The sequence below is a fragment of the Paramormyrops kingsleyae genome, chromosome 12 (genome assembly GCF_048594095.1).
Source record: "Paramormyrops kingsleyae isolate MSU_618 chromosome 12, PKINGS_0.4, whole genome shotgun sequence".
NCBI classification, from domain to species: Eukaryota; Metazoa; Chordata; class Actinopteri; order Osteoglossiformes; family Mormyridae; genus Paramormyrops; species Paramormyrops kingsleyae.
This window is the reverse complement of record NC_132808.1, coordinates 10,573,063-10,585,356: the sequence shown is the minus strand read 5'-3', so window position 1 is coordinate 10,585,356 and position 12,294 is coordinate 10,573,063. Positions and strand designations below refer to the sequence as shown.

At 42.3% G+C, this 12,294-nt stretch overlaps 1 protein-coding gene and 1 long non-coding RNA gene across 13 annotated transcripts in view; one reads left to right on the top strand and one right to left on the bottom strand.

Annotated features, from left to right (window-relative positions):
• Nucleotides 1–237: 237 nt before the first annotated feature.
• Nucleotides 238–12,294, bottom strand: part of jakmip1 (janus kinase and microtubule interacting protein 1) — a 47,623-nt gene continuing 35,566 nt past the window's right edge. For 5 of the 8 annotated variants that reach the window (XM_072718660.1, XM_023797263.2, XM_072718661.1 and 2 more), the window contains 11 exons: nt 12,231–12,293; nt 10,898–10,996; nt 9,744–9,845; nt 9,513–9,566; nt 9,280–9,345; nt 5,426–5,494; nt 4,874–4,951; nt 3,639–3,842; nt 1,955–2,020; nt 1,356–1,431; nt 238–375 (listed from right to left, as the gene is read on the bottom strand). In XM_072718660.1, coding sequence (XP_072574761.1) covers nt 1,381–1,431; nt 1,955–2,020; nt 3,639–3,842; nt 4,874–4,951; nt 5,426–5,494; nt 9,280–9,345; nt 9,513–9,566; nt 9,744–9,845; nt 10,898–10,996; nt 12,231–12,293 — 852 coding nt within the window. In that variant the 3' untranslated portion in view covers nt 238–375; nt 1,356–1,380. Of the gene's footprint in view, nt 376–1,355; nt 1,432–1,954; nt 2,021–3,638; nt 3,843–4,873; nt 4,952–5,425; nt 5,495–9,279; nt 9,346–9,512; nt 9,567–9,743; nt 9,846–10,607; nt 10,997–12,230; nt 12,294 lie in introns of those variants that run through there. The other 3 variants (XM_023797266.2, XM_023797267.2, XM_023797268.2) reach the window with 3 other exon arrangements.
• LOC111836209 (uncharacterized) lies at nt 2,809–11,742 on the top strand. Of its 5 annotated transcripts, none has more exons than XR_002836367.2 (4): nt 2,809–2,953; nt 3,357–5,594; nt 9,343–9,485; nt 11,334–11,742. It is a non-coding gene; the product is annotated as an uncharacterized lncRNA (long non-coding RNA). The 5 variants fall into 5 exon arrangements; XR_002836366.2 differs by lacking the exon at nt 11,334–11,742 and adding an exon at nt 9,712–9,847; XR_011994042.1 differs by lacking the exon at nt 11,334–11,742 and having other exon boundaries at nt 3,357–3,593; nt 4,403–5,594; nt 9,343–9,749.

Genomic DNA, 12,294 nt, shown 5'->3' with positions numbered 1-12,294 from the left:
TTTATTTTCTTCAAAATTTACTTCATTGTGAAGACACTTCATGGCAAAGACACTTCATAAATATAGAAAATTACTTTTTTCCCCCCCTTAAAATGTTTGTTTTCTAATATTTTATATACCATTGTTAGTTGGTCATGGTGTCGTTTTGTCTACAATAATGATTCTTTTATTTCACAAAGAGCATGTATGTATAAAAATTCACCAAAGAAGAATTTGTCAAACTATAAATAATCTTCATTAGGAGATTGGGGAGGGGAGAGAAACAGGAAATCAGGAGACAGCAGGGAGACGTGTGAGTGCACAACACTGTCTTCCCCAATGCAGTGGATTGCATGAGCTTCTGGGTTTGCACACTCCTGGGGAACACTTCAGCTCCTGAGGGGGGGGAGAAGCGGGGCGGGGGGGGTCAGGGCCCAGTTTTACTTTCTTGCAGGGCCATTTTATACCCCTCTCTTTTTACACTAGTGGCCAAAATTGTGGGAACACTTTTGATTTTTACAGATTTATTCCAGTTAATCCAGCTACTTGCTGCATTTAATCATCCAATATATGATTTTTTTTTACATTCTTTTATTGTTTATAAACATTACTGCCAATATTAGTGTAGTAATGCCAAAAATGCAAGGTGTTTCCACAGTTTCGGCCACTAATGCAGGTCTATTCAGCAATTCTCTTTTCATCCATGTCCCATAACTGCTTACGCTGTACAGCAGACCAGTCAGCCTGGAATGTATCCCAGAAAGCACAGGGCATAGGGCTGGGGCACACCCTACACAGGCTGCCAGTCAAACCCACTTCCATGTCCACCTACTGTGCAAATGTCAGTGCTTACAAAACAGAAAGAACGTGCTTTTTTAAGCAGCGTGAGAGAATGCAGAGGCTTCTGTGGATTAAAGGCATGTCTTGCATTCAGCAGTGCTCAGAAAAAAGTAAAAAAAATCGGCTCAAGTTAAGCTGCCCCAGGACAGAAAAAAAACATGCAAACCAAATTGCTTAGGATGTTCTGTCATCTTTGTATGCGACTTCATGTTTCACCACATATGTACAGTTTAATGAAGCCAGCAAACTGCTGAGTAGTCTGGGTAAAAATTATATACAGCATGCATTTTAGAACATAAGTAAAGATTACTATTAAGTATAGGTAGAGGTGATTACAGGTCCAGAGAGTACAAATCCAGACCAAGATTTTGTTTCAACCAACCAGTTGAGTACTCTATGACTTTGACGTTTCATACTCAACTGGTTGGTTGATACAAAATCTTGGTCTGGATTTGTACTCCCTGGACCTTAATTCTCCAACTCTGAGAATAGGCAGACAGTATATGAACAGCTCTATAGACGGCGAGGTGGCTCACCTCATACGTGGCTGTCCCTGTGTCATTAAGGCCAAAGAATGAAGGCTAAAGAAAAAAATAAAAAGAGGAACAAAAACTACGAAAATAATGATGTATTGGCCAAGAATCAGATAAACAGGGGAAGAAAGAAAAGCTGAAATTAGTAGAAATATGACAGGACCTGCAAAGTAAGAGCACATCCTGTCCCAGTATAATAGAGCTCTATGGCAGTGTGGCACCCTATGCTTTGCCGTCACCATGACAACCCAGGAGGGGCACAGGGCACAAAACTCGTTCCCTCCTTCTTTTGGCACCTTTAATGCTCGGGCTCCCGGAGAAGCCAAAGCTTAGTGTCAGCTGACGTGGAAATCACCACAGTGCTCTAAGCACTTTCTAAGTAGAAATACCTTTGCGTTTAACGTGAGAAACACAGTATACGTCAACATCAGTGGATTTCCATTGAGCTCATTGGTGCACACAAGTATGAATGGGTAAAATATGGGTATAAAATGAAGGACTATAACTATAAAAAGGTTTTGTTTACTGGTTACAAAAGGACACATCTAAAAAATGCTAAATTAGACAGATTAACAATATCAGGGAAAAAAGGGTGGAAATACCTTTTCTTCAATTTCCTTGATTTGTCTTTTCTGGGTTTCAATCTTATCCACCAGCTCCCTAATCTTCTGTGAACCAAAAGAAACAGATGTAACAGTTTTTTTCCCCCCCACAAAATGGTAAAGTCCACTTTTTGCCCACACATCAGTGCTTAACGTATGGATGACCGGCTGTTTTTTTCTTCATGATAGACCAGGGGACGGTCGATGACCAAGTACCCATGCTGCTCTCTGCAGTGGCATGCAAACTGCAGTAGCCATGGCAACAAGCAGCCAGAACAATGGTGAATGACTCCCCTCCCATGGGATGCAGGGTCTTAGTGGACTTGCCTGCTGTGCTGTATGAGGATCTCAGGAGCTTCACTGCTGCATATTATGATGATTACATTCTAATATTATTATTGTGGTTATTATCACCATTATTATTGGATCAACTGAAGCAATTTTCTCCAAGGTGCTTTTGGTCTTAGAACCATTGCAAGTCTGTGTCCTTAGCAAAAATGCTATCCACCGCCAAGATATGTTCTTTAAAATACATTTTAATTTTGAAAGTTACAGAATCAGGTATGATAGACAATTATGTCATAAGCTCATAAAATCTGAAGACAAAAGATCAGAGTTTGTTAGTAAGGTGTTTGTTTAAGCCTGTATGGGATCTGCATACAGCACGCAACAAAAATACATAAAAAAGATCCACTATAAGTTCCCCACAGAGATTAATAGTTTATCCATTTTCCTTCTGCCATTTGGATTACTGCTGGTGAACATTGCCAGGAAGATGCAGGCCGACCTCAGGAAAACATTCCCAGGTTTTAAGATGCCTGACAGATCAAATCTCGGCTTTGCGAAACAGAGCCTCTTACAGAACTATCATGTGACTGCAGAGAAACACCTTTATAAACAGCCCATAATGCGATACCACAGCAGTCTTGTAAGATCTGCCCACTGCATGACATCTTAGATGACATTTTATTTGAAAGCTGTGAACATACTATACTGTAGGTAAGTAGTGCATTTATTTTGTTGTGCTGAAGTTTTCATATTCTACCATGTGAACGTATATGTTACAAATCCAAGTAGCTTGGCGTCAAACATGCTGGGGACCCAAACTAGTTTGATCTAATAGTGTGGTTACGGAGGAGGTAACCCACAAATAGTTAGGTGTCGACAGCAGAAAGTGAAAGATTGATCCAGAATTCTACTGCAAATGTTTCGGTGCTAAATTCTCATAAACTGCTATGATCGAGCTTTTAAGATTTATATGAACTGTGGGCATCGTTAGGTCTTATCACCCGGGGCTACACCCCCGAGTATTTTAGCTCCAGTGCCAATGTTCTTGCAAAAAAAAAACAACAAAGTCAAGCCCCAGATAAAATTGGCTTAGTCTCTGATTTTGTCTCAACAGCTAGAAACTCCCCTGCTGTGAACCGAAACCTTAAGTATGTATTTTACTTCCGATACTGAAACTTCATGCTACTTGAGATTGTCTGGTGAGCGGTTACAGGCTGTCTGATGCAGACTGGTGAACACCAGTGTGCCGTCCTGTGCGTCATGTCGTACTCTGCTTGGGCTGAGCTACATTGTCCCATGGAGGAAACCCATTTTTTAGTCGTGGGGTCCTAACTTCTTGTTCGCCCGGCAGGTGGGATACTGCATCTTTTAATTTTGTCTTCCTTCCACAACTTACCTGTTGGGCCTGATGCAACAGCTCCATGCGTTCCTGCAAGATCTGACTGTCAAACTCGCGGCTCTGCCTTTGAATCTGCCTCCTCAGTCTCTCCACCGCTATCCTCAGATCCTCCTTCTGCCTCTCTGTCAAAGATTCACCCACTCTGTTCTCAGGGTCCTGTTGCAGAGCATTATATAGTGTGGCCTCCAACTCCTGGATTTTCTGCGGCGATTTAAATTACAGAAACGATCACATCGCAACAGAAATAATAAAAAAAAGAACAACACTGAAAAATAAAGATGCAGATTTGCAAAACGTAAACACATAGAGCTCCAAATTCGCTCACCCCACCCCCAAAAGGACACAAAATATGCTACATAAACCATACTATACGTGTCAGATCCACATACACACTTGTTACTTCCTACTTGTCCTTTCAAGCTTCAGGACTTTTGTAGCCCAAGCAAAGTTAGATATTAACTGCCCCCCCCGTCTCCCCCGCCAATGGACACCACCCTTAATATAGCAGTAGATCATTGCAGGCTTGATGAACCTCTGTGTGCTGAGGCCCCCAGGCTTGGCTGAGGTACCGCCCTTCATCACTCATCCATGATTCTTGTAAAAGATGCAGTATCCCTTACAAATTAGCTCATATATTGTATGTAAGCAACACTCTATAATACATCATTATGTGCTTTATAAATAGAAATATATGTACTGTATATAGAAAATGATAAATTGATTCACTGGGGAACTGATTCAATGTTTTGTTTTGCTCTTAGATGTTGGTCACATTGAAATCCTGTGCCCAGAATACATGGCACATTCACTACTATGCGGTGCACGCATGACCAGGCCATCTAAGGCTGTCCTACACCTTCCAGCGGTAACGGGAACACAGGGCCGTCAGCCGTCTTACTCAGGAGCGACTTCGAATCTTACATCTTCAACTTGGCATTTTTCCTCAAATTTAAAAATCCAGAGCACTCGCCACAGGCTGAGATTTTGAAGCATTTTTAAGAGGAACGGGCTAAACTATGTTCATGAAGTGGAGACAGTAGACGAGCTGGCCTCTTGCTTCCCATTACCGACATGATCGGGGCCAGATGTGACACAGAGCAGCATTTGATAGGGTGTAGCAAAGCAGTGCCATCTGCCTCATCCCCCAGGGGGCGCTGTTGGCCTGGGTCAGACCTAGGGGCCTGGTCCCAGAACGCCCCCACATAGGAGCTGGTAGGGTGGCCTGGTCCTACCATAGAGGCCTGATCCAGGGCCTGCTTCCGGTAATCCAGCTCCTCTTCCAAGTAGCCTTTCTGCTTGCTGAACAAGTCCTGGGAGGAAATGACAAGGCCAGTGACTAACCTGTGGGTGTGTGGAGGCTCCAGCTCATCTGAGACACTCAGAGTTGCTCACACCAACCCAGTTTCACCAAAAAGAAACAGCCAGAGCGACGGCAAAGGTGACAAGGTTCTGCAGGTGAATAGGTGCCCCCCCCCGCCGGCCCATTCACCCAGACACACAACTCCTCAGGTAGGCTGGGCGATCCAATTCACAGTAAAAAAAATCTGACCCATCTTTACAACAAGTTGAGAAGCCAGTGATTCCACTGACTGGGCAAACACTCAGTTAACTATTAAAACCGGGGAGACGCATCCAGTGGAATTTATAACCACTGCTAACCAAATTTCTGGAAACCTTTAAAGACGTCAGAAGGAGGGACACTGGAATGCAGCCTTCGGTGCATGATGGGCGGAGCATGCAGGCTCTGACTGTGTCGCCCCCCCCCCCCAGCCCATGTGGCTCACCTTCTCATTCTCCAGGTCTATCATCTTCTGTGTCAGCGCGGCCTCCGTGCTGTCGATCTGTTTCAACCACTAGGAGGCAGAAGCAGTAATAGGAGGAGGGGGAGGAGGAAAGAGAGATGAGAAGGACTCGTGGCCCCCCAACAAGAGGAGACATCCTTCTGAAGTACAGGTGCTCGACTTCCCCCTTTGCAATGATAAATTATTTTAAGGGATAAAATATATAATTGGGAGTGATGGTTGGTGAATATGTCCTTCTACAAACTGCTGTTCAACTACAAATATCAGCTTTTAATTTAACCTTTAACAGGTTATGTACTTCAGTGATTAGCACAATCTAGAGTGTCTTGGTGGGTATCACTCCTGTGTCACACCCCCAGGGGTGGGGGCTCCAAACCACCCTCTGTTCCGTGTGTGTGGAGTGTGCATGTTCTCTCCGTGTCACAGCTGCTCCCTTTGTGTGTGTGTCTTCCCACTGATGGTCAGACGTGCTTGTTCTCTCTTACTCCATCTTCCTGTACTCAATGGTGGTGAATGACATAATTACACATAAACACACGTGCTGGAAACACGGCACTAATTTTAAAACCTTGTGTTTGTTTTCATGAGCAGAAGAAATCAGTAAGAATTTCTGCCGTAAAGCCTCTCAAAAAGGAAAAAATCTATTGCAGCGGAAATGTTTTCATTCTACACTTTCTCCACTAGGTGTCAGGAGAACACTAAGGAATAACAGGAGAACATTAACTAAAAGCAATTCTAATTTATTGAGTTAATATTCAGGGGAATAAATTAGATGTATATACTTAGATAATGCTTAGATATTTAGATAAAAGGCCGGATTTAGTGCTAACAATTTGTTTAAATTTGAGTATATAAAAGTTGTTTAATAAGCCTATCAAAAATCAGATATTCCAGATCTCTTATGTCCGTAATTGTATTAAATACAATTAAACTTAGTTGAGTTGCTACACTAACCACCTAATCTCCTTGTGATTTGGTCTTTCGCAGGGTATTGGTTAAGATTATTGTCAGGAACAGTATTTATACAACTATTTCTCGACTTGACATGCTAATTTGTTTCGAATCATCTCTGGTTAATCGAGAACTCGTAACCTGGGACGTATTATCCCATAGAGATGTTATAAAAAGGTGACTTTTCATATAAATTTTGCCAAATAAACAAAGGAAACACAACAGTGTTATTAGAATTAACATTTGATCAAAAATATACTCACATTTAAAAAAAATCCTTGGGGAAAAACAAAAAAATAAAACTAACATTCACAGTGAGTTTTGGTCACTGATTTTCAGCAAATCAGTTTCAGCACTGTTTTTTTCTTCATATATTCCATTCTTAGCTGGTGGAGATCGCTCACAAAGTAAGTAAAATCAACCTGGTGTATTAACGGGATCAGGTTGGGTTCGTGAAACAAAGTGGTACAAATTGGGCACCATCGTAGTGTAATGCTGCGCATGCGCTGACGTGAAAGTATCAATCGGGCATGCAGAGTCAGATATTTCTCAAAGCAGTCATCTGAAAACTTTGTAGGGCCATGGACAGCATTTTTGGTCAGCGGGTGATCAGTTACGCGCAAATAATAATAAAAAAAAAAACATGAAAAATTACGTTTTCATTTTTGCTGCAGAAAATTTCTGTAAAGATATTAACTCATAAATGGAAGCTCGGAAAGCGAGAACTACCTCTATAAATATCCCGCTCTAGATCCTTGAAAGCTTTGATGGGGAAACTTTAATGTATTTAGGTAGTTGCAGGATAAAATGTTTAATGTTGTTACTTGTAAGGTAGTGTGCGTGCAGCGACAGTGAGCTCAGTTTCTCCTTTCACATAGTGGTGTCCTTTATATGTTACTTCTTTTCAGTAATTGTCAGTGCAATAGTACAGCATCCGTACCGTAACAATATCAATCGAGGATATTGCTTACTACAGTGGCAAGATGTCTAGAGGTCCATGTAAAGACCATTCAATAATTATACAGTGCTGCTTGAAAGTCAGTGAATCTTTCAGAATATTCCATACTCCTGCATGAATTTGACTTAAAACGTCATCAGATTTTCACATGAAGTTGGTGAAGAGAACACAATTTAACAAACGAGGCAAAAATAACATACGTGATCGTTCATTTATCGAGGAAAATGATCCGATGTCACAAATCTGCGAGTGGCAAAAGTATGGAAATCTTCGCTTTCAGTATTTGATGTCACCCCCTATTGCAGCAATAAGTGCAACTAAAAGTTTCTAGTAGGTCTTCATCAGTCCTACACATCGGCTTGGAGGAATTTTAGCCCATCCTGCCAATCAGAACTGCCTCAGCTCAGGGATGTTGCTGGGTTTTCTCAAATGAACTGCACACTTCAGGTCCTTCCACAACATTTCCATTGGGTCAGGACTGTGACTTCCAATACAAAACCTTTATTTTATTCTTCTTCAACTGGTCTTTGGTAGAACGACTTACGTGCTTGGAGTCATTGTCTTGCTGCATGACCCAGGTTCTCTTGAGATGTCGTCCACAGACAGATGTCCTGACATTTTCCTTTAGAATTTACTGGTATAATTCAGAATTCATTGTCCACTCCACAATGGCAAGCTGTTCTGGCCCAGACGCAGCAAAACAGGCCCAAAGCATGACACTATCACTGCCATGTTTCATGTTTCACAAATGGGATGAGGTTCTCGTGCTGGAATGCAGTGTTTTCCTTTTTTCAGATATGACACAGTTCTATTTTGGTCTCATATGTCCATAAAACATTCCTCCAACAGCTTTCAGGCTTGTCCACATGCTCTTCAGCAAACTGTAGATGGGAATCAATGTTTTCTTGGAAAGCAGCAGCTTTCTCCTTGCATCCCTGCCATGCACACCACGGTTCTCCTGATGTTCTCCTGATAGTGGACTCATGAACATCAACATTAACTACTGTGAGAGAGGCTTTTAGTTGTTTAGAAGTTACCCTTGGTTCTTTTGGGACCTCACAGACAATCACATACTTTGCCCTTGGACTGATCAATCTCTCCTGGGGAGAATAACAATAGTCTTAAACTTCATCCATTTGTACACAGTCTGTCTGACTGTGGTTTGGTGCAGACCTGATTCTTTAGGGATGGTTTTGTAGCCTTTCCCAGCACCATAAGCATCAACAGTTCTTTTTCTGACATCCTCTGAAATGTCCTTTAACTGTGCCATTATACGCTGATACTGCGCAAACATGTTCAAAGATGAAGCTTTTGATAAAACCCCGTTCTTTTAACATAATCAAGGCACCCATTCACACCTGATTGTCATCACATTGACTGACAACACCTGACTCTAATCTCGCCTTCAAATTACCTGCCAGGTTCACATACTTTTGCCACTCACAGACTTGTGACATTGGACACGAAAAGTTCAACAACTTTCAAGCAGCACTGTATATAATGAATATTAAATATTCTGCTAAGAAAATATAAAATAAGAAAACAATAAGCACAACATTGCAAGGAGGCTAATCGTGCTTCAGTGATTACTTGGAGCTTCTAATATTTTCAGACTAAAGAAGAAAAATTCCAAAATGTAAAAACTCATTTTAAGAAGCAATTTTCAGTATATCCAAAACCGGCCCATGGTTCTAATGAGTAAAAACTTAACTATCAAGGTTTAAAATTAAATTAGCATCGATGTAATGAGGAACATGCACTGTATGGGTAGGTTTTGTCTCCATGAGGTGTAAACAAATTTCACACACACTGTCACAAATAAGAAACCAGAAAACATGGATGGAGTTAAAGCAAGACCCTAATTAAACTAAATCTGGGGGTGGGATTCTCAGAGAATGGGGGGGGTTGGGGAGGGGCACAGGGCTACCTTTTCACAGAGTGACAGCACTGTCCCGGCCTGGATCACAATCACCTGCTCCTCATTCCGCAGGTTCTAGAGGAAGCATTGAGAAACACCGGGGCGTGAACATCTAACGACAGTCATACTGCTCAGGTTTCACATGCTGCCTCAGCGCTGGGGGTCATGGTGGTTACCACAGAACCACAGAGACCGTCATGAGGAATGTCTAACAGGTAGGTGTTGCTGGGAAGGACTCTTACCCCGTTATCACCAAGTATGTCGAGTTTTTTTATGAGGTCTGGTATGACAACATCCTAAAAAAAAAGCAACAAACAAAAAAAAAAAACTTCTTGAACATTCCTCAGAAATAGTCAGAGACAAGCGAGATGAGGAAGCTGAGTTTGGTTTGTTAAAATTTTTTTGCTAGCACGTCTCCCGTGTGGAATCTGTTTGTGGCAGCTGCAGGTAACACAGAAGCTCTCCTGTCCTACCTTGATGCCCTCATGGTGGCAATGCAGCTGTAGAGCACTGCTGTTGCCTTCAGAGAAAGCAGCCACGTGCAGATTGAATGCCGGAGACCGGCGCTCCCGTTCCTGCAGGCGAAAAGAGAGTTCCAAAGTTAACAACCAGCAACACTGCCACATCTGGTTACCTGGAGAACTGCAGCCACACTTTGTCGTTACAGGTTACTGGACATGGGGTGACGTTTAAAGCAGGGACACAAATAAAGATTGTGTTAGTTTGTGTTTGAACAGCCATATAATCAAACTCAAAAAAGTACTTACATGACTGAGAATGAGAAGGATCAGTGAAAGTGAACTGGGCGGGGGGAAATTTTATGGGATGGGTGGCAAGCCAACGGAACGGAGGGCAACTTTAAGTATGAGAACGAAACGGTAAACTGAAACTAAATGGGTCCTGAAAATGAAAGCAGAGAATGTTGCTATGACAACCACCAATGAGCACAGAATGAGCAATCTTTTTGTATAGTTGATTGTTTATGAGCATCACTCGCAGTTAGCAGATTTTGTAATTCACTTTCTTTAGAGATATTAAACGAAAGATGACAACGACATTAAACACAAGTTATGAAACCAGGTAAAGAGGAACAATGAACTGCATGTTACTTTGGTTTAAAACTAAACTAACGGCAAATGATAATTACAGCGTTAGCTGAAGGAGACACAAATAAAGTCCATTGATCAACACCGTTAGACCTTTAGTTACTGATTGTGCCTCTATAGTTAATTAAATTGACATTGACTCTATGTGGATGGGGCTGGATATAACACAGATATGTACAGGAAACAAAGAAAACTGCATGCGGGAAAAAAGACAAAAATGAATGATGGAAGTTAATTGGATAGATATTTTATTCAAATGAAACGAGCTCAGTCCATAATAAAAATGTACATCTTTCAAATTAAGAAGACAAAAATCTGAACAGACATGTGGAATATTAACAGTTTGTACAGTTTAATAACAAGACAAAAACACACACATATGGAATTATTACAACGACCGAGGAACAGGAGTGTGCATGCGGTTCCACTCGGGTCCGTCACTGGATGTAGGTTCTGAGTTTGGATTGGAACCCAATGTCGCCCCCTGGTGACAGTTTGGGGATGGGGAGAGACTCTCTTACTTCCAGCTCCAGGACTCGGAACTCTAACAGTTCGTTCTGGTCCCGTGCGTCCTGCACCTCCGTCCTCAGACTACCCTCGTCCAGCTCCAGCTTGCTGATCTGCAGGACGCCAGGGAGAGACAGGATGGTGGTGAAAACCAGAAGAGAGCACCGCTAAAAACCATAACCCAAACACGGATTAAGAACTGCCTGTTGTACTTTTAGACTACTGAGAGTGACCAAGACAGCAGAGATCTGGTGGATCCAGGAACCACTACAAATGTAGGGACATGACTGCAGAAAAATGCCCATGAACTGAATTCACACGTGTTGCTGGAAAAAGGAATTTACTCTCAAGTCCAGTCAACAGATGTTAAAAAAATGAACTCATAAAGCCTTCAGAGTATGTTTGGAATGTAATGTGTTTGTAGTTTTACGTCCATATGTGTGTGTCCAGTCCTTCTCTCCTTTAGATCCCATTCCGTCAAACTGCTGATTCCGGTTCCATCTCACCACGAAAGCCGTGCCAAAACTGGATGGGCTGGTTGTCATCGCCTCCTTCCCGTTTCCCGCCTCTCCAGCCCCGGATTATAAAAGACGCCATATATATATATATATCTGTGTGTGTGTATGGGTGTAAGGGTTGTAGAGAGTGACTGGCATTTATTTTTCTGTGTGTACAGCGTTTTAGTCCCTGTTTTGTGGTTAGAGGGGGTTAGGATAGCTTTTGTCTTTTGTTTTATTTTTCTTTGGGGTTAAGGAAGTTACGGTCGGTACGCGGGTAGCTAGTTCACTTGGTTTTGTTTATTGTTTTGGCCGGTGTCACTCCTGAAGCTCACCTTTTCCCCAAATACACATATTTTCTGTTACCACCAACGCCTTGGGTGTTAATTATTCCCCGACCTCCTTGTCCTCTAACTCCCGACTCCCCGTTATTTTCCCGACCCTTACCGCTGTTCATGCCCCGTCCCTAGATCGGGACGTAACAGTAGAAGAAGCGTTTGCATAATAAACAAACTATTCAGTGCACACTAATGACTGGCTGGTCGGGGTAAGATACACAGGTCCCAGCTGTACAATGTGCTAATGCCGACACTGATAGTGACAGTGATGTTTGACCTGTGGCTTTCAGAGTCATAGTGAAAGTGAAATGAATGGACAATTCCACCTACATAGGAGTCAGGTGTGTGACGCTGGGGTTTAGATCACGCACAAGGATCGCTACTCATTCTGTGAAAGCCTTTTACACACACACACACACACACACACACACACACACACACACACACCAATTGGACCAATATGTACTCATCCACACTGGACCCCTAATCAGACATAACGATAAGGAAGCTACCTTCTCCAAGAGCTCCTGGTTAGTTTTGATGAGGTACTGCTTTTCCTCCACCCACTTGGAATCC